This window comes from Homalodisca vitripennis, chromosome 4 (assembly GCF_021130785.1).
Source record: "Homalodisca vitripennis isolate AUS2020 chromosome 4, UT_GWSS_2.1, whole genome shotgun sequence".
Classification (NCBI taxonomy): Eukaryota; Metazoa; Arthropoda; class Insecta; order Hemiptera; family Cicadellidae; genus Homalodisca; species Homalodisca vitripennis.
The window spans coordinates 147232871-147253639 of NC_060210.1; the positions used below are offsets into that span (position 1 = coordinate 147232871).

The 20769-nt window shown below is 31.9% G+C and overlaps 2 protein-coding genes and 1 non-coding gene across 3 annotated transcripts in view; 2 read left to right on the forward strand and 1 right to left on the reverse strand.

Annotated features, from left to right (window-relative positions):
- LOC124360276 (glycosaminoglycan xylosylkinase) overlaps window positions 1-2307 on the reverse strand; it is a 40260-nt gene extending 37953 nt beyond the window's left edge. Inside the window, exon 1 of the mRNA XM_046813741.1 lies at window positions 2060-2307. Coding sequence (XP_046669697.1) covers window positions 2060-2194 — 135 coding nt within the window. The 5' untranslated portion in view covers window positions 2195-2307. The remainder of the gene's footprint in view (window positions 1-2059) is intronic.
- A 4020-nt stretch (window positions 2308-6327) lies between these two features.
- On the forward strand, window positions 6328-13709 carry LOC124360277 (raf homolog serine/threonine-protein kinase Raf). Its single transcript, XM_046813742.1, has one exon. It carries the CDS (start codon window positions 6451-6453, stop codon window positions 8503-8505), a length of 2055 nt encoding a protein of 684 aa, XP_046669698.1. The 5' UTR covers window positions 6328-6450; the 3' UTR covers window positions 8506-13709.
- A 6361-nt stretch (window positions 13710-20070) lies between these two features.
- Trnaa-ggc lies at window positions 20071-20141 on the forward strand. Its single transcript has one exon. It is a non-coding gene; the product is annotated as a tRNA-Ala (tRNA).
- Window positions 20142-20769: the final 628 nt, after the last annotated feature.

The window sequence follows — 20769 nt, forward strand, 5'->3', positions numbered from 1 at the left end:
CAGTCCAAAGCTAAGAGAAAAATCATGAGAGAAGATCAGATATATAGTGAAGAAATGTCAAGAAAAGAAGAAGCAAGCCCTACAACCATTAATAACTTGTCAAACTTCCCAAATTGGGAGCTATAAATGCAAGCATTGGCAAAGCAGCAAATAGATAAAAAAAGGTTCTTCCTCAGAGCCTTATAAGGCTCCTTTGTTGAAGAACTTTTCATAAACCTTTATGAATTTCCCCTCAGGTTGATATTTTGGAAAAATAAGCATAAACTTGTTATTTCTAGAACTATGTTTGAAAGTCCTCAGTTTAATTTTACTTTTTACACTAACTAAGCCATTGCTTAAAATTTCTAATACTTACATTTTAAATAACCTAGTACAATATAGTTGGAAGTATTAAAGGCTGTAGTATAATAAGAGGCCACCAACACAATCGGATTATGATTATCCAATGATTTGAATCATCGATATTCATGACCATTCAAAAGACTGAAAGCAAAATGTTAGAACAAATAATGTAATAGATATTTCAAAGAACAATATGGTTTTGCTAGTTTTTAATCTTAGAAATGAATGTATAAATATTAATATAGTTTAAAAATTATAATATAGTATATAATTACGACAAAACATAACATTTACTTCCTTTTTGGATTTTCAACAATAAACGTGATTGCTTGTGAAACAAAGACACGTACATCATTGTTCTTGCCGCCATTAGTTAATAAGGAAACACATGATTTTAATTTTGAATTTATTTTCAAACACGATTTTACTTTGAACTCATTTTGAGTGATAGTGTTGTACATATAGTAATACACATGTTGTACGTGTACATGTAGTACATGTTGTAAAGTAATAATTATTGAATTAAGTTTTAAGCTTTTAAAATCGTATTATAGTGAAGCTATACTTTAATATGTATAATAAATGTATTTGTTTCAGATTGCATAAAATAACTATAAACTTTATTTAAACAACATTTGAGCAGCAAAGTACTTACGATTAATTTAGCCAATCTGAAATGGTATTTCTGCAGGTACTGATGTCGTCAAAAGCACATTCATTAATAAAAAAAGTAATAGTTTATTTGATTTCAACTAAAATAGTACATAATTTTTCATTATATTTACAATACCAAATATAAAATGTTAGTCTTCTCAAGATCGTTTTTAGATATGTTGTGTTTGTTCTTACTTTTCTCGCAGCGAAACACTATTTGATTTCCGCCTTTAATTCTAGTTTTCATCTTGTCAATAAAAAGCTGGACAATTTGGTTTTAAAGGAGCAAGGTCGTTATCTTGTTACCACTTAGAATATTGCTCAGTGTTTATAAAAACATTTTGAGATAATATCTGGATATGCATCGCCATTGTTCTTGTCGTTGGCACTAGCCTTCTCTCACATAAACAAAATAAACAACAGCTGGTAATGACATCACTAGTCTAAATAAAGAAACCTGGCAATGATTATTTATGAATTATAGATCAAATGACGTATTCATAGTATTGATATTTAAAATTGATAATCATAATCCGATTTTTTTATTTATTTCAACGGTACAACACCAATTTTACATATATTACAAGTAGATCCGAATGAAACCAACAATAGATAATAAGTATACAAACAAAACAAAAAACAAACAAAACAATATCATGGTATTTTAACATATAGGAATTAATTGTAAAACAGAGACTACATAGCTCATGCACCACGCATCACTTCTAGTCTCTCAGGAAACCAAAAGCATCCGTCCTGAAAGAGTTATTCCCGAAGAAATTGAAGGAGGAAGAAGCCGCTTGATTGTGATGGTGGCCGCTTATTATAAAGTAGTTGTGTTAAAATTTGTTTCCTACACCAAAAGTCCAGTGATTGTAACAAAACACCAATTTTTACTAGGCCTACTTTGTAGCCTACTCCTTCACAGTTAGTAATAACAATGAACTACTAATATTGCACTATTTAGATATTAAACCTGATTTATCAATTAATGATTTATTAAAAACAATTCAAAAAAACCTATCGTACAGGAAGTAAAATTATTGATTTAAAACTTTCTCACCTTTTGTTTATACCGTACTTCTTCACTGCTGAATATCAGGGATAGTATGTATATATTTAACAAAAGAACACCTAAAACAATCAACAAAAGAAACTTTATAATAACCTCATAGGAAAGCGGTAAGCGGACAAACATTGACAAACGGTGTTAATCTCATTTGATTGTCAATCAAAAAGTTATGAGGTTAGTAATTTAACAACAAACACAATAACAACATAACAGGATAACACATGAAATATCGCTTTCCTGTTATCTTGTATGTTAATTCAGCAGGTTAAATTCTTGTACACATAAAGCCTTATTATTCACCAATTTGTGATTAGAATCACTATATTGAGATTTGGGGACCATTATGAATCGGGTGGATGATAGAGCCTTGAATTGGGCCAGATGCAATAAGTCAAGACAGTCAACCTTTCCGTTGATGATCTTATGCAGTAGCACAACATCAGCAGAAAACGGCGGTTCACAAAAGGGTGGAGGCCCAGATCTCGAAACAGGTTTTTTAATGGAAACTTTCTGGTAGGAAAGCCTATTTTTGACAGCTATCACGCGGATAAATCTCTATGAAAACCCTACAGTTTCTCAATGAGGATTTCACATCTGTGAGCTATATTTAAGTATTTGTCGAACTAAGGCACAGTACTAAGTCTTTAAGGCTGCTGTGTTACTTAAATGTCTTGAGAAGCAGAGAACGAATCCAAGCATTCTGTTTATCCTACCCCAGATCTTATATACATGGCCATCAGGGCTCAATAAGAGTGTCAGTATTACGCCAAGGTCCTTTACTTCCTGAACACGAGCTATGGGTTAACCACGTACCGGATATTTAAAGATTACTGGAGAGCGACAATAGTAAAAGGTTACCTCTTGGATCCGTAGACAGTCATCTTCTGTATATATGATATATAAAATCTTCACATCTTCAGCGAAAAGAAATGGATTCCCCTGAAGTGCCTCGGCACTAATTTATGGAATCTGAGAAAATCTACGGTCCAAGCAACAATCTCCAAGAAACAAATTCAGAGGAGATAGCTGACGCAAATTTGACATATAGTCGCCAATCTGAGAGTTAGGTAGCTAGTCAACTACTTTAATTAAATGTTTCTCAAACCCTGGATAAGCAATTTTTAAAAGAAGAACGTGTCAAATGCTTTATAGAAATGTAGACATACTGGAACAAATTAACGAGTAGAGACAAAAGCTTCTTGAGTTTGTTATTGAAAAAGTGAAGTTTGATGCTGTATACCTTCCGTCAGAGAAACCATGCTGCTGAGAGATTATGCCAGCCAGTTTGAGCTTCATACAACCAAGGAAGAGGTTTTAACTTTATGAAAACTTTAGATATAGTTGACAGAATATAGGTCTGTAATTAGAAACATCATCAATAGGTCCTGTTTTGGAATGAGAACTAAGCATGCCGACTTTAATGCATCTGGGAAGACACCAGTGGCCAGTGATGTGTTAAACAGATCACAAACTGTTCCAGTTAATAAACTTAGGTGGTAATCTTTAAGACCATATGTGGATCTCATAGTGATCCCAACGGTTAGTTTCTTCAAGCTTCTGTAGCTTATCCAATACTTCTTGCGGGCTGAATTTTAAAAGAGGGAGTTTCCAAGATGATCACCGCTAGCAGGAATGGAAACTTCTATCGGCCTGACAAAAACTAGTGAAAATAAGCTCCTAAGCAATTAAACCATCTTATAAGGTTCATTTGACACGGCGCCATTGTAAAACATGCATATGGGTGTCAAGGAAGTATTTTTAATTTCATTTACGTGGCTCCAGAAGAAACGGAGGTTCACTGGTGCACCTTGTTTTGCTCTCTTCAAGTGTCGACAGTAGTATTCCATCCAGAAATCTTGTAAGATGGTTTTGCATTAGAAAAACACAGGTAATTATATCATGTAGGTTGCTTCTTATATTGTTTGTGAAGAATTCTTTTAGTTATCACCAGATTTTTTGAGCTGGCAGAGAACCATCTGGGCGAAGGTGAAATACTAACCCCTAATTGGCGAATTCAGTTTAAACGAAGCAGCATTCGTAGATACAAAATTTGCATTTGCTTCATTGAGGTTGGGAGTACTCAGAATAGACGTAAAGTGAACGTCTGAAAGAGAGTTGTAGGTATTTTGTATTGCATCTCTTAAAGTCGTATTTATACTGTTCGGAATAGCCTTCTTTACTTTTCTTATTGCAACTTAAAGAAGCAAAAAGGGGGGTGGGGTGATGATTCTATCACGGGAAGAAGACCATCAATTTTCAAAGAAAAAAACAGTAATTTTATTTGAGCAGAAGACTAGATCCAATAACACCTCTTCTGTTATGAATATGGTCAACTCGGTGAAGATAAAATATTTCCATTAGAGAAACCATGACATTCGAGCGGGACTGTGGACACAATTTAAAGGATCAGCCCCTCAACATCAGGAAGATTAAAATCCCCAGTTAAAATAATTTCGTTGAAGATTAGTCGATACCTCCTCAATGGAAGAAAGAAAACTGTAGTAACTGGAGGCGTGCTCCTAGTATTAAGAGTGCTTCTAAGTTCAATCTCTCTCTCTCTCTCTCTCTCTCTCTCTCTCTCTCTCTCTCCTCTCTCTCTCTCTCTCTCACTCTCACTCTCTCACTCACTCTCACTCTCACTCTCACTCTCACTCTCTCTCACTCTCACTCTCACTCTCCCTCTCTCACAGATGTGTTCATTTGCTTTAATCTTAAAAGAGTATATTTGTTTTGATGTAAACAGCCTATTACTAAGACAAATATGCTTATGCTCAGGCAGATATTCGCAATTCACCAACCAAATTAATCCCTGCGCTGATTGGTTGTAGCTAATAATCTATACGTCTATAACACGTCCACAATAACACCTAACAGTGACCTGAAGTCCATTCCAATGGTCGTCCCTTTGTAGTCGAGGTGTGATGTTACCTCCAGTATATAATATGTTTATAATTGAGGTGGTAACTACAAGTGGGGATTCAGTCAAAAAAACCTTCTTTTAAGATAACTGCATTTTCCGTTTTCACACACGTTTTACAAAATTTTGTAATTTAGATGAGGAGTAACACACAGACGTTTGGTTTTTTATTTTGAAAATCGATTTCTTGCATTATTATAGATCACAAAGCGAAGAAAAGAGATCTGCGGGAACACTGATTATGGAGGGTAGATCCACTGGGTGATGTATATAGGATAGTAGCAGAAAAGCCTAATAAAGAAACTTTGCCGGTGAGTTTGTAGAATGGGAATGACATGTTGATGCTCATGGTATAGGAAAGAATAAGAGTGATTATAGCTCGTAGGTGGGTTATTATAATACTAATTAATAATAAATAATACATTATAAATGCTAGGGATGAGGAAGACACATTGGAACAGCAGTTGATGAGAAGAATTTAGTGAAAAACGAAGATAAGAGACAGGGAATCATCTGGCTATGGTGGAATTAAACAAACAGTTGTTAAGAGGATGGACTGAAGAACGAGAGGCTACGAATTAGATCTCGTTTTAAACTGTAACAGAGCTCATATTAAGATTCATGTAATGTACCAGTTTGTTTATAACTCGTACGAGCTGAAATGTTGATGAGTGATCTCTCCAAAACCCAAACAGCTCAAGCCGAATGTAACCGTCTAGATGTGCAAAACAGGTGAGGAAGAACCTCTCGAATTTATTTGAGACAAATGGGAGCTGGGAAAATGGGCGGAGGTTTTTTTAGAATATACAAGACTTCCCTGGCTTCGGGGTCAAGCCGGTTTTTGCAGCCTTCCTTGTTCATCTTGGCATTGTGTGACTACGACGGCGCGGTGCTTTTCTGTTGTTAACGTAGCAATATTTGTATTGCTTTTCTTTTTATAACTGACTTACTTCATTATATTAGTATTGTATTAACATTATTACTTTTTTATATTAATATGTCAATTGAATTTGTGAAATACATGACTCGTTAGAAGTCAAATAAAAATGTTCAATCGTTATCTGGCTTTTAAAGTCATTACAACAATGTATACCATTGTAACCATTTTCAGACAATGGAGGCTACGAATTAGATCTAATTTTAAATATTTCGAAATTAATTTGCTAACAACTTGCAGTTATGTCAAAGTTTCTTAGTATTGAATAAATGTGTTGTAAGAGAAGTTGAGTAAAACCCGTCAAGCCATACCTACACTTACTATATTATTGTGCTGGCTTGTTAATGTACCACAAGCGTACCATAGCAGACATCAACTACTATAATATTCCTGTTGTAGCGCTGTCAAACAGTTTAGTTTTTAAGATTACCAACCTAATTTTGTACGTGTGAAAGGTTATAATGGTTTAGTATGTAAATTAGATATTTATTTAGTCTTGTGATAGCTTTATGATTAACAGTTTTTAAAATGACATCAGACTTTGAAGATTTGGATAGTTTGCAAGATGAACTTAGGAATATTCAAAGTGTTATTCATTTAACGAGAGAAAACATTGATGCTTTAAATGCAAAGTTTGCAGGGTTTCAACACCCTCCGTCAATGTATTTAAGTGAATACCATGAACTAACGAGTAAACTTCACGAATTTGAGGTCAAAGAACAACAGTTAATTGAGGAAATAGGCAATGGAAGATCCAGCCCACAAGATACTTTAGCAGATAGTGACTATAGTTCTCTATATGACCAGCCATGTAAACCTATAAGAACACATTTAAAATCAGTAGTTCGAGCACATCTACCTAATCAACAACGCACTAGTGTACAGGTAAAGCAGGGACAAAGTCTACGTGATGCTCTCGCTAAGGCAATGAAACTACGTAACTTAACTCCCGATGTTTGTATTGTTTATAATATAGTAAGTGGTGTGCAAATACCGTGGGATGCTGATATCTCAACAATTGACTGTGAAGAGATCAGAGTTGAGATTTTGGACAAATTCCCGATTGCAACTAGCATTTCTCATAATTTTGTAAGAAAAACATTTTTTTCATTAGCTTTTTGTGAATGTTGTCGGCGTCTATTATTTCAAGGTTTCTACTGTCGTACCTGTGGTTATCGGTTTCATCAAAGATGTGCTGCAGGGGTTCCAGCATTATGTCAACAGGTTCGTATGCAAGATACCTATTATCAAATGTTACTTGCACAAAATGCAGAGACATCTGCAGGTATATTGCAGATTCCATCTGGCTACGGAATGAACAGAAATCCCTCCAGACGTCATCCAAGAGCTCTAGGTCATGGTGAAAGATCTAGCTCAGCACCAAATGTTTGTTATAATCTTGTTAATCCTATGGGTGGTGATATTCCGTCTTTGGAAGAGTTTGTTAGTTTAGTCAGTACTGCTCCAGGACCAGTTGTTAACAACAGACTCTCTCACAGTCAGAGTGCTCAGGCATCCCCTACTAATGCTTTAAGACCCTGGAGACCAAGAGCTCGAAGTGCTGATGAAAGTGCAAATAAAATTAAAATTCACAAGGATGCTCCAAGGGAATCTATTGAAGATTGGGAAATTCCAGCCGATGAAATTCTTGTAGGGCCTAGGATTGGATCAGGTTCATTCGGAACAGTGTACAAAGGCCATTGGCATGGGCCTGTAGCTGTAAAAACGTTGAATGTAAAAGACCCTACTCCTACACAGTTACAAGCATTCAAAAATGAAGTAGCTGTTTTAAGAAAAACACGCCATCTAAATATTCTTTTGTTCATGGGTTGTGTTAGTAAACCTCAATTGGCAATAGTTACTCAGTGGTGTGAAGGTTCTAGTTTGTACAGACATCTTCACGTTCTGGAAACTAAGTTTGAAGTTTTGACTTTGATCGAGATATCCCGTCAAATTGCACAGGGTATGGACTATTTACATGCAAAGAACATAATTCACCGGGACTTAAAGAGTAATAATATTTTTTTACATGATCTGACGGTTAAAATAGGAGATTTTGGCCTAGCAACAGTCAAGACTCGGTGGTCTGGTGGACAACAGTCTTTACAACCAACAGGATCCATTCTTTGGATGGCACCAGAAGTTATCCGAATGGATGAAGAAAATCCTTACAGTTTTCAATCAGATGTGTATGCTTTTGGCATAGTTTTGTTTGAACTATTTTCAGGACAGTTGCCGTATGCTAGTAATGATAAGGACGTAATATTTTATTTAGTGGGAAGGGGATTTCTTCGACCTGATCTTAGTCAAATTAGTTCTGAAACCCCCAAAGCACTACGAAGACTGGCTGAAGATTGTATCAAGCTGAATAGAGATGAGCGTCCACTCTTCCGGCAGATCTTAGTGTCACTAGAGAGTCTCCAACGAGCTCTGCCTAAAATCCACAGATCAACTTCTGAACCTACTCTTAATCGTACCCAGCTTCAATCCGATGATTTTCTCTATGGTTGTGCATCACCCAAAACACCTGTTAATACTCAGTTTGGGGCCTTTCCATTTTACTCAATGGGTGGTATTATTTAAACTTTTATAAATTTAGTGAACTATAGGTGTTCAAAGCTTTTTGTGCAGGTGATTTTCTCTTATTGTTAAATTTGTTGATTCCAGATTAAGATTTTCTTGTACAATATTATTCATTCAAATAGTATTATGGAATTTCAAATGTTTACTATAAAATTTGTTCCTAATTCATTTTTATACTGTATATAGACCTCCATTGACATACCAGTAACTAAATAAAAAAGAAAACCAATCCAAACAATAAACTCCAGTTCATTCCCTTTAATTTCACTAGCCTACATTCAAAATATAAAAAATGTTGACACAGAAATGGAAAAGGTTTTAACATCAATTTATGTCTTGGCCTATAAACTTAATGTATACAGAAATATTTTAACCTTAATGCATAATGCAGAACTCATGCTAGTTGAATAAATTGGTTAGACATGTATGTTAATCTTCTTCTAATTTGTTTTGCATAATGTGTAAAAAATAATTTGTTTACACCTCACAAGAACACAATGTAAAATTAGCGTATTGCTGGTTTACAACTAATAAATAGTTATGACGGTAAATAATGTTTAATACTAGTATTGTATATCACATGCCTGGTATAGAAATGAGATAGTGAATTGGAACGTGTAGGCTGTGCTAATATATTTTGAAAACAAAAGATCTGAATATGAGAAATAGTTCTTCAAACATGAAATACAGAATTAGATAAGAAAAAATACAAGTATTGTAACATTTTACATACATCGTGATGACATGATTTCTTTTTTTAATAAATTTATTTTGGCGTACAGAAATAAAAATTGGTTTTGTTACTATATGTATTATTCTGTAAAAATGAAAATAAACACAGATTTATTTCAATTCTTTTATAGTAAAAAAAGTGCAGTATTTTGGACTTGTAAATTCATATAATATTTAATAACAGCTTTCCATTGGCTTTATTCCAGTCCAATTTTTTACTGTTCTAAACAATTTTAAATCAGTATATTGTTAAAACCAAACTTATGGATTCTAATTTCATCACATAATGTCAGTGTATATAATACCAAAGTGATTAATTCATTTTAATATGTGGAAGTAATCAACAGTTTTTATTCCAACAATCCTTCCACCGCATAAAACGAATTTTAAACAAAGAAACATCTTGATATCATGAAGTGAGTGTATTGATATTGTGTAGTTTTTGTGTAGTATGACCATTTGACTGATTGAGACATCACTCACTTTCTTGCAATTTTCAATATAAGGTATGTCAATTTGTAAGAGGTATAAAATCAAAATCATAATTTCCTTTTGTATATGAAAATTCAATAAAATAAATTCATCAAAAAGAATTTTTACTCAGACTTGTTTAAAAAGTCTCTTATAGTTGTTAACATTCATAACTGTAAAAATGCATCTGTTGAAATAAAAAACTTTTATTCACCTGGCTACTTAACCCTCATAAAAAGGGCTATTACAAAAACATATTTATAAGTATAATTAATTACAAGCCATCCAACCACTGATTGTTCTTTAAAAGACAATTAAATTTATAGTATATTTCATAATGTAATGTAATTGTCTGTCTTAAAAATAATAAATTGACTAATGCTATGGATGAGCTATAAGAAAAATAGACAAATATATTAGTCACTGACGTTTAATATCATAATTGAACCAAATAAATGATTAAAAATTAATGTCAATAATTGAATTTGATGGTAGGTCATTCCTGTTTTAAAATAACTAGCCTTTATTTATAAAACAAAATATTCAAGTTTTATATGTATCAAGTTTAATTCATCTTTTAAATATTGTAAATATGTACCTTAACCTGTAGAACCATTTGAATCATTGAACATTTTAGAAATAAAAAACACCCAACATGAAATTTCCAAATTACTGTTTTAAATTCAAGGAAAACAGGATTATTCATATTAGCAACAAGGACTGAAATAATACCTAATTAATGTTTTTAGACTTATTTAGGTTTGTTACAATATTAAAATAAATGTTAAACTAATAAATAAAACAAAGCTAAATTTATAATATATTTAGTTTAACCCTTTTATCCCAATACATGTTTATATGCATATTCATGGTACGTAATGTGCTAAAAATCCTAATTTCCATATTTACAATATACATTTAGGTTTGATCTTAGAATAAAACCAAAGCAATTTTTACTTTTTTGGGATTTTGAATAAAAATATATTTTGCATAGATACAAAACTCATTTCTGTTTAAGGCTGTTTAATCAGAAATAACTTAAATTAAAAAGCATGACATTTGACTTTTAAATAAAAATAATAAATTACTCAATTAAAATAAAAATAAATTACCAAACCAGATGTCTGTTAAGATTATTTGGCATCAAATTAGTAATACATATTTAATTTGGGTTTTATTGTGTTTTTTTAAACAGTAGTTTATATTTTACTGTGGGGATTTAATATAATCAACTTTCTTCCTTCTGATAGAATCATTCAGTGATTTATATTTATCATACCTTACACTGCTGTATTTCATTTTTAAATTTTATTTTTCTATTGTTATATACTATAACCATTTATTGTCAGCCCTTTATATTTAATGTGACAAATATCTATTTAGTTATGTGCAGTAACTTCTTTGTCTAAATATAAACATTTTGTTTACCTTTATTATTATTAAATTTACTTTTCTTAACACATTTTACAAGCCTTTTAAGGGAATACTGAGTTTCAACATAGGCTATTGCTGTCACTTACATATTGTACTATAGATTCAGTATTATTTACAATTTCCTTTTTCTTCATACTATACTAAGTAACTTATACAATATAAAAAATAAAAACATTTCAATAATGTATCCTTTTACATGTAAAAATTAAAAAATACAATATTTTTAATTTTAGTTTCTGTATGGTTGTTAACAAATTATATTTTATTACTCAAGCATTAGAACCTTTTAAAAAAATACAACTCATTATTAATGTGCAAGCATAGATGTCAGCAGATCTGCTGATAAAGGTCTGTTCGTTTAACCTGCTCTTTTTACAATTAATGTTATATGTTATAAAATCATGACTGATCTGAACTACTCTATTCCACTTTGACCCAATCATACATCAGTTATCCTACAAGAAAACAAATACAAAGGAATAAAACATGTCTAACAACATAAAATCCATTTCAAAACAATTTTAATAGAATCGTAATAGTTGTGTGTTTCAATTTAAAACTGTAACATATGAATGTTATAAGCTACACGATATATTTTTATGATCATGACTTAAATTTATATTGTAAATATTTATGCAAGAATTTCTTAAATTTGAATGTAGTGCCAATGTCAGGATTGTATTTAGAGGTAGTGTAAAAAGTCTACTTCTTGTTTACTTCAAGCAGGGTAAACAAACAGATTTTGATATCTGTTCTCTTTAAATAAACCACCTTCATATGATCTAAGTTGCCTCAATAATCAAAGGTATTCAGTTTGCAGGAAAACCTTTGATATCCTGCAAAATAACTATCTATCTTTGGTCAATTTTCAGCAAGAGGTGTGGCTCCTTTATGAGAATTTGTTTCCAGATTCCAATAAATATTACTTTGCAAATCTAAGAGAAAAGGGCTCTGTAGTTAATTATTAATCTTAAATTTTAGTCTTTCCAATTGTAACAATATTCGCTCTTAGTTTTATAAGTTATTGAGATTTTTAATTTACTTTTTTCTATCATTGTTTTATTCTGGAATATGCTACCAGGTTATATGTGCTAGTGAATTGTACTAAATAGAAATTTGTTAAAAGGATAGGAATTTACCTATGTTTGGTATATATAGGCTACTATATAAATGATACATAATATTTCTTATTCTTCTAAAGGGCCTAACATTGTTAAAATTACAATTAAAACATTGTATCTTAGAAAATATATTTGGAATCTCTTAAAGTTGAAACTATTATTCGTATATCTTAATTGATAAACGTAGTGTGGGCCTTTGGCAAGACCATCTCACAATATTTATTGAGACCTTTCACAGCCTTTTACATCAACCTTGTTTAATTTTTTAAAATGTATAATTTATTTCTTATATTAAAATATGTTTTTCTGTATTTAATTATGTAATTTTCATGTATCAGATTTTGAAATGGATTATTAATATGTGAACAAAGTTTAAGCTTGGGAGTGGAGTAGATGGAATAATTGGAAACTTTAAATGTTTGGAAACATTTTCATTTTTTAAATTAGCCTACAATTTATAAGTAAACTTAATTAGCATCCATTACATGCATTGATTTGGCAGGTCTTATGCAGCATAAAAGCATTTTTGATACAGTATTTTCAGCAGTCAAAGTGATAATGAAAATTTGATTAATATATTTTAGTAGAAAGGCTTATCATAGTCAGTCAGTTGGTGATACCCTCTTTTTAGTCACTAAGAATTCACTTGATACCAATACATTCGATTTAGAAAGTAATAAAAACATCATATCCATGGCTGAATTATGACTAGATAATGTTTTTTTATTTATTTGAAATTTTGAGTGTCAATTAATTTTATAAATTGTGTACTAATTTCAGCTAATAACAATTTAGAGAAGATCTTGTACTGTACTTATTTAAAAATTATTGTCGTTTGAAGGAAAGAAAGACCCCATTACAGGTCTCTGCAAATTTGTGCTAAATGCAGTGATTCCAAGAAAAGGATTTTGTGTAATAAATCTTATCATACATTCCTAGGATATTGTTGCTTTATATTTAGAACTATGCTATTTCATTGAATATTTACTGCTGTTGGTTAATATTATCCTAAAACATTGCAATTAATTGAAATAATTTTCTAACTGTTGTATCTTATTTTGTTGAAGACAAATTCAGTAAAATGTTGAATGACAAAAAATAATTAATGAACTGAATATTGTATGTTTTTAGATTTGGCGTTATTATTCACTGCTTACTATTAAATTAATTCTTGTGGTATATTGTAATATGCCTATCATATTTTTAAATTTTTATTTTGTAAATGTAACATTACACTAAGTTTTTCATAGATGTACTATGTGACATTGTAATTGCTAGATAATGTCAGGTCTGATAAGTACTTTTGAGAGAGGCCATTTACCTTTAATAATTAATTGTGGAAACGATTACATTTTACTTAAATGGACTTGTAATCATTAAATGAAATGGTACCTTTTATGTATTATTTTGACTACATCGTAAATAAAGCATATGTTGCTTAATTTACTTGTGACTTTTATTATTCATGACACTACATCATTGGAGAGTATGTATGCATTGGATTTGTAAATTCCAGCTCCAAAATAGTAGTAGATGAATGGAACTAGTTGGCTTTAAGGGCAGAAGTAGAAAAGTGGAAGGTCCCTAGGGTACTTAATTAAGATAAATACAATAGAGCAGAAAAAGGAGAAAATATAGAGCAATCTTCATAATTTACAGCAAAATCCTGAAACCGGAATTGTTGTAATATTTACTATCATTTAGCGTTCAAACCTGAAATGATGGTTATGGGACTGGCATCTGTTCTCATTATTGAGAAGCAGTATAAAACATTTGGAAGCTACTTCCTCACAGACATGCATAAGTCTTTGCTTTAGTTGTCATTTGTGGATTTTTTTCTATTTAGCTTCATGTTAGGTTACAGGCTTCTGATGTTACGCTTGTGTTCTTGTATACACTGCCATGTTTTTTACCTAGTTAACTTAACCTCAGCTCTGGTCCAATTGAATCGCTAGTTTTTCAATTTCAACTTTTTCTATTCATACTTCACTTCAAAACATAGAATAATTTTGTTCTCTGTGTTTTACTAAATGTTAACTTTAATCAAATGATATTCATATTCCTATAAAATTCAGCTGAATAAATTAATGTATTAAAAATACTATAAACAGTAGGCTTATGTGAGTTAGTAAGTATCAAGTATTGTCTTTCTCCATGTTGCAATATGAAATAATAAAGTCCCATATGAGCTCCTAGTGATGGTATGGTTTATTTTTTTATTTAGTAATGCCATAATTAACGCTTTAACACCTTCACCGCAACATGATTCATGTACTGACTGACTTTAGGGCAGCAGAGATAGTTGCAGTTTGAGTCCCCTGCAGTCTATGTGTTAAACTATAATACTATATTAGCTATATTATATTTTGTTAGCACTTTCACTGCAAAACGAGTCATGTACTGACTTTAGGACAGCGTGACCATCAGAGTCTATGTGTTAAACTATAATACGTCTCTAGCTATATTATATTTTGTTGGCACTTTCACTGCAAAACGAGTCATGTACTGACTTTAGGACAGCGTGACCATCAGAGTCTGTGTGTTAAACTATAATACGTCTCTAGCTATATTATATTTTGTTAGCACCTTCACTGCAAAACGAGTCATGTACTGACTTTAGGACAGCGTGACCATCAGAGTCTATATGTTAAACTATAATAAGTCTCTAACTATATTATATATTGTTAGCACTTTCACTGCAAAACGGGTCATGTACTGACTTTAGGACAGCGTGTCCATCGGAGTCTATGTGTCTATAATACCTCTCTAGCTATATTATATTTTGTCAGCACTTTCACTACAAAACGAGTCATGTACTGACTTTAGGACAGCGTGTCCATCAGAGTCTATGTGTTAAACTATAATAAGTCTCTAACTATATTATATATTGTTAGCACTTTCACTGCAAAACGAGTCATGTACTGACTTTAGGACAGCGTGTCCATCGGAGTCTATGTGTTAAACTATAATACTATATTAGCTATATTATATTTTGTTAGCACTTTCACTGCAAAACGAGTCATGTACTGACTTTAGGACAGCGTGACCATCAGAGTCTATGTGTTAAACTATAATACGTCTCTAGCTATATTATATTTTGTTGGCACTTTCACTGCAAAACGAGTCATGTACTGACTTTAGGACAGCGTGACCATCAGAGTCTGTGTGTTAAACTATAATACGTCTCTAGCTATATTATATTTTGTTAGCACTTTCACTGCAAAACGAGTCATGTACTGACTTTAGGACAGCGTGACCATCAGAGTCTATATGTTAAACTATAATAAGTCTCTAACTATATTATATATTGTTAGCACTTTCACTGCAAAACGAGTCATGTACTGACTTTAGGACAGCGTGTCCATCGGAGTCTATGTGTCTATAATACCTCTCTAGCTATATTATATTTTGTCAGCACTTTCACTACAAAACGAGTCATGTACTGACTTTAGGACAGCGTGTCCATCGGAGTCTATGTGTTAAACTATAATACTATATTAGCTATATTATATTTTGTTAGCACTTTCACTGCAAAACGAGTCATGTACTGACTTTAGGACAGCGTGACCATCAGAGTCTATGTGTTAAACTATAATACGTCTCTAGCTATATTATATTTTGTTGGCACTTTCACTGCAAAACGAGTCATGTACTGACTTTAGGACAGCGTGACCATCAGAGTCTGTGTGTTAAACTATAATACGTCTCTAGCTATATTATATTTTGTTAGCACTTTCACTGCAAAACGAGTCATGTACTGACTTTAGGACAGCGTGACCATCAGAGTCTATATGTTAAACTATAATAAGTCTCTAACTATATTATATATTGTTAGCACTTTCACTGCACAAAACGTGTCATGTACTGACTTTAGGACAGCGTGTCCATCGGAAGTCTATGTGTCTATAATACCTCTCTAGCTATATTATATTTTGTCAGCACTTTCACTACAAAACGAGTCATGTACTGACTTTAGGACAGCGTGTCCATCAGAGTCTATGTGTTAAACTATAATAAGTCTCTAACTATATTATATATTGTTAGCACTTTCACTGCAAAACGAGTCATGTACTGACTTTAGGACAGCGTGTCCATCGGAGTCTATGTGTTAAACTATAATACTATATTAGCTATATTATATTTTGTTAGCACTTTCACTGCAAAACGAGTCATGTACTGACTTTAGGACAGCGTGACCATCAGAGTCTATGTGTTAAACTATAATACGTCTCTAGCTATATTATATTTTGTTGGCACTTTCACTGCAAAACGAGTCATGTACTGACTTTAGGACAGCGTGACCATCAGAGTCTGTGTGTTAAACTATAATACGTCTCTAGCTATATTATATTTTGTTAGCACTTTCACTGCAAAACGAGTCATGTACTGACTTTAGGACAGCGTGACCATCAGAGTCTATATGTTAAACTATAATAAGTCTCTAACTATATTATATATTGTTAGCACTTTCACTGCAAAACGAGTCATGTACTGACTTTAGGACAGCGTGTCCATCAGAGTCTGTGTGTTAAACTATAATACCTCTCTAGCTATATTATATTTTGTCAGCACTTTCACTACAAAACGAGTCATGTACTGACTTTAGGACAGCGTGTCCATCAGAGTCTATGTGTTAAACTATAATAAGTCTCTAACTATATTATATTTTGTCAGCACTTTCACTACAAAACGAGTCATGTACTGACTTTAGGACAGCGTGTCCATCGGAGTCTATGTGTTAAACTATAATACCTCTCTAGCTATATCATATTTTGTCAGCACTTTCACTACAAAACGAGTTATGTACTGACTTTAGGACAGCGTGTCCATTGGAGTCTGTGTTATAAACTATAATACGTCTCAAGCTATATTATATGTTGTTAACACTTTCATTAAGTCATGACTCATGTACTGACTTTAGGACAGTGGGATTAGAAGCAGTGTGTGTCCGCCACAGTCAATGTGTTAAACCAGTGGTTCTCAGCCTGGAGGGCAGATTCCCTTGGGGAGGCGTAAATTTTCAAGGGAGGCGTCAGTGCATTAGAATAATAAGAAAGTGATGAGGGGACACGGTTTGCATGCGATTCTCGTGATACTCCCGTGTCAGTTTGTTTATTGAGTAATTCTTGACTTCCATGGCATATTAGTGTAGTATACTGCAGTTTGTTGAATCAGTAAACATAAACAGTGGAACAGACAAGTTGTGTGTTTTTATATTAGGCCTAAAAATGGCCAGATCACTGCAAAAGAAAAGACTGCATAGTTATGATTATATTTAATATGGATTTGTTTCCAAAAACAAAAACTGTTATTATTTACCTCAGTGCATTCTTTGCAATGCTGTTAGTAATGATGTCATGTGCCTAGCCGTTTGATACTCTACTGTACTGGACGTTTTCAAATAAAAAACAAGAAAGTTGTTGAAGATATCTGCTGCTGCAATTTATCAAAGAATTTAAAGACCTTGTATCACGACATTTGGTATAACTTACAAATTCAATTTGACAGTATTTCCCAGGTGTTAGGGCAGAGCTAGCAATTTAAGTTGACATGAGATCCATTTAAAATCAATGTGAATGAACTTCCTGACCATATTTAGAAACATGCAATCGACATAAAATGTGATTCTCAAGCAAAGGTAAAATTTCAAAAGATCGGTTTGCAATATTTTTGGTTATCTCTCTGTTTACTCAAAAGTTGCTTTGGAAGCTGCGAAGTTATTACTACAATTCTCATCCACACACCTGTGAGTCTGGATTTTCAACATTGGCTTAGCTAAATTCAAAATATCAATCAAAACTGAATGTCAAAAGTTATGTGCGATGTGATTTTCACTACTAAATCTAGATATTATATGAATGATATAATAGTGTAATTACTAAATTTTGTATATTTTATAAAAACATTAATTTTTGTTCTGTATTTCATTATTTTATTAAAAAAAACGTTATTGGTGGCCTCAAAGACTATTCACAGAGGTATTTGACGCGATTTGGAAATTAAGTGTTTTGTTAAAAAAATCAATTATTTAATTTTTAAACGTGCAAATTTTAAATCTCCTCTAACTCACATGTACAAATTTAAATCTTAATAGCAATGTGAGTGTGTCACAGTCAATGTGTTAAACTATGATACATTTCTACCTACATTATATGTTAACACTTTCATTATGACACAAGTCATGTGCCGACTTTAGGTCGGCAGGGAAATGTATATGAAAATTAAAAGGATTATATTAAGGAGTATGAGATATTCTGTGCTTGGTATATTTTAAACCATACTTTTTTTGTTGAATCACTACATTTTGTTATTAATAATTGTTCCAAAATACTAGAACTTGTATTCCTCTGTTACATGTGTTATTCACACTAAAATTTGCCCAACTATTGAAAATATATTTTAATATTTTGGGTTTTAAAGTTTTAATTTAAACCCAAAAGTTCAATTCAAAGTTTAAAAATTAAATTTATAAACTAATGAATATGGAACTAGCTTTGATTGAATCCAAGTTGAATTAGTATCTATCAGGAAATTAGGTTGTAGTATTAAATATGATATGGGGTTGATAAAACTAAGTATAAAATTTAGGGTTTTGTTTTGAATTTCTATGTAAAACCTGTACAATTATCACTACCTATTTTGTGCTAAAATACTAAATAATTGGTTGCCGTCAGTTATAATATTTAAGTACTGATAGTTATGCAAGATTTTATTGCAAAATAATATTGTAGCATAACTTTTTACTAACATAATAGAATAAATTGAAACTCACTTTCCTGATGGCTAAAAAATAAGTTATATGACACACATTAGATACTAATTATTAGTAGGTATATAAGTTCCAATTAAAATTAAGACATATTGTACACTTTAACCAACCCAATGTATTTGATTATGATTATTCAATTTCCTCCCCCAATTTTGTGGTCATTAATATTAATTCTAATACCTGGGCTATGTATAATTGATATTTGAAATAGTTAATTATAATTTCTATCATTTAAAAATTTTGAACAGTACCTAAAAAGGACCTGTTTATATTTTTACTAATCTGGAAGAATTGAATGCACCTTCACTCAGATTTCCAGATGGAAATAAATCTTGTACCTTGGTAATAGTTGATTGACAAGTAACATTTATTGTTTTAATTTAAAACTATCACATACCCATGGCTTTGGCCGCAATTTCTATGTAGTATTTCGTGAAATTGATTGAATAGTTCCGACGATATCAGTAGCTTTTAAACTATTTTAGACCAATTTAGAGGAATTACAAAGTTGAAGTTAGTAATTATATTTCTTAGTAAAAGCACCTTTAATGTAATATAATAGGGTCCTGTGATATTTAAAAAATGAAATTAGTCATATATCATGCATCAGGTACCCACGTTTCAGTGTTCATGATTAAGAGAGGATCATATCTTAAGCATAATTGTAAGTCATTCTTATTTCAGATTTTTCACTTCTAATTAAAATTTATTATATTTCCAACATAAAACTGGAGTTTGCTATTAGTGCCAAAAAGCAATATATATATATATATATATATATATATATATATATTGGTGTAATGGTAGCACATTCACCCGGCAAGTGAGAGATCCGGGTTCGACTCCCGGCGGAGCGAGTACTTTTTGTGATTCAATGTTTATTGAAATTAAATAAGGCTATTGCCATTTATACAATTTAACGTAAATAAAAGTCATTTGACAGGTATTTGGTCTTCCGATCATATGTTAGTTTGCTTATTTAAACACATATGTGACAGATACGGCCAAATACAAAATAATTGAATCGGAAAAAGTAAGCGCTCTGTAGTGTAATGGTAGCACATTCACCCGGCAAGTGAGAGATCCGGGTTCGAATCCCGGCGGAGCGAGTACTTTTTGTGATTCAATGTTTATTGAAATTAAATAAGGCTATTGCCATTTATACAATTTAACGTATATATATATATATATATATATATATATATATATATATATATATATGAATGTATATATAATTATGTAATTAGGTTTGATTCAAAATAGTACAGTTTTCTAAATTGTATTGATATATTGTTATTGATAATTAAAAACTTAAATCAACATCAATAATACTTACATTATGACAGTTGTCATCCAAATGTAAATATGATATATAATATAGTAAAGTGCTTGTTCTTGCTTTCCAATCTCCATGTTCACTATATCATACTATTTCCTCGGTCAAATCTAGGAATTATATCAGTATTTATATACCTAAGCAGTATCGTATACCTCGTCAGTGAGAAATGGATGCGATGTGCCGTCAACAATTTTCTGTCGTAAAAATTGCATTTAATGTTTCGCGTATTGCTTTTTGATTCCACTTGCTATAATCACAGACTTACTGCACTCACTTATTTCCTTCAATTGTAGTCACGGAGCAAAAGGTTTGTTGAATCAAGCTAATGCCCAGACCCTTTGTTTTTTTTTCTACAGTTACTGTAAATATGGATTATAAATATGCTGCCCCACAATGTC

Excerpts from the sequence above, each read along its gene's own strand:
- LOC124360277 (XM_046813742.1), top strand. The coding sequence starts at position 6,451 with ATGACATCAGACTTTGAAGATTTGGATAGTTTGCAAGATGAACTTAGG.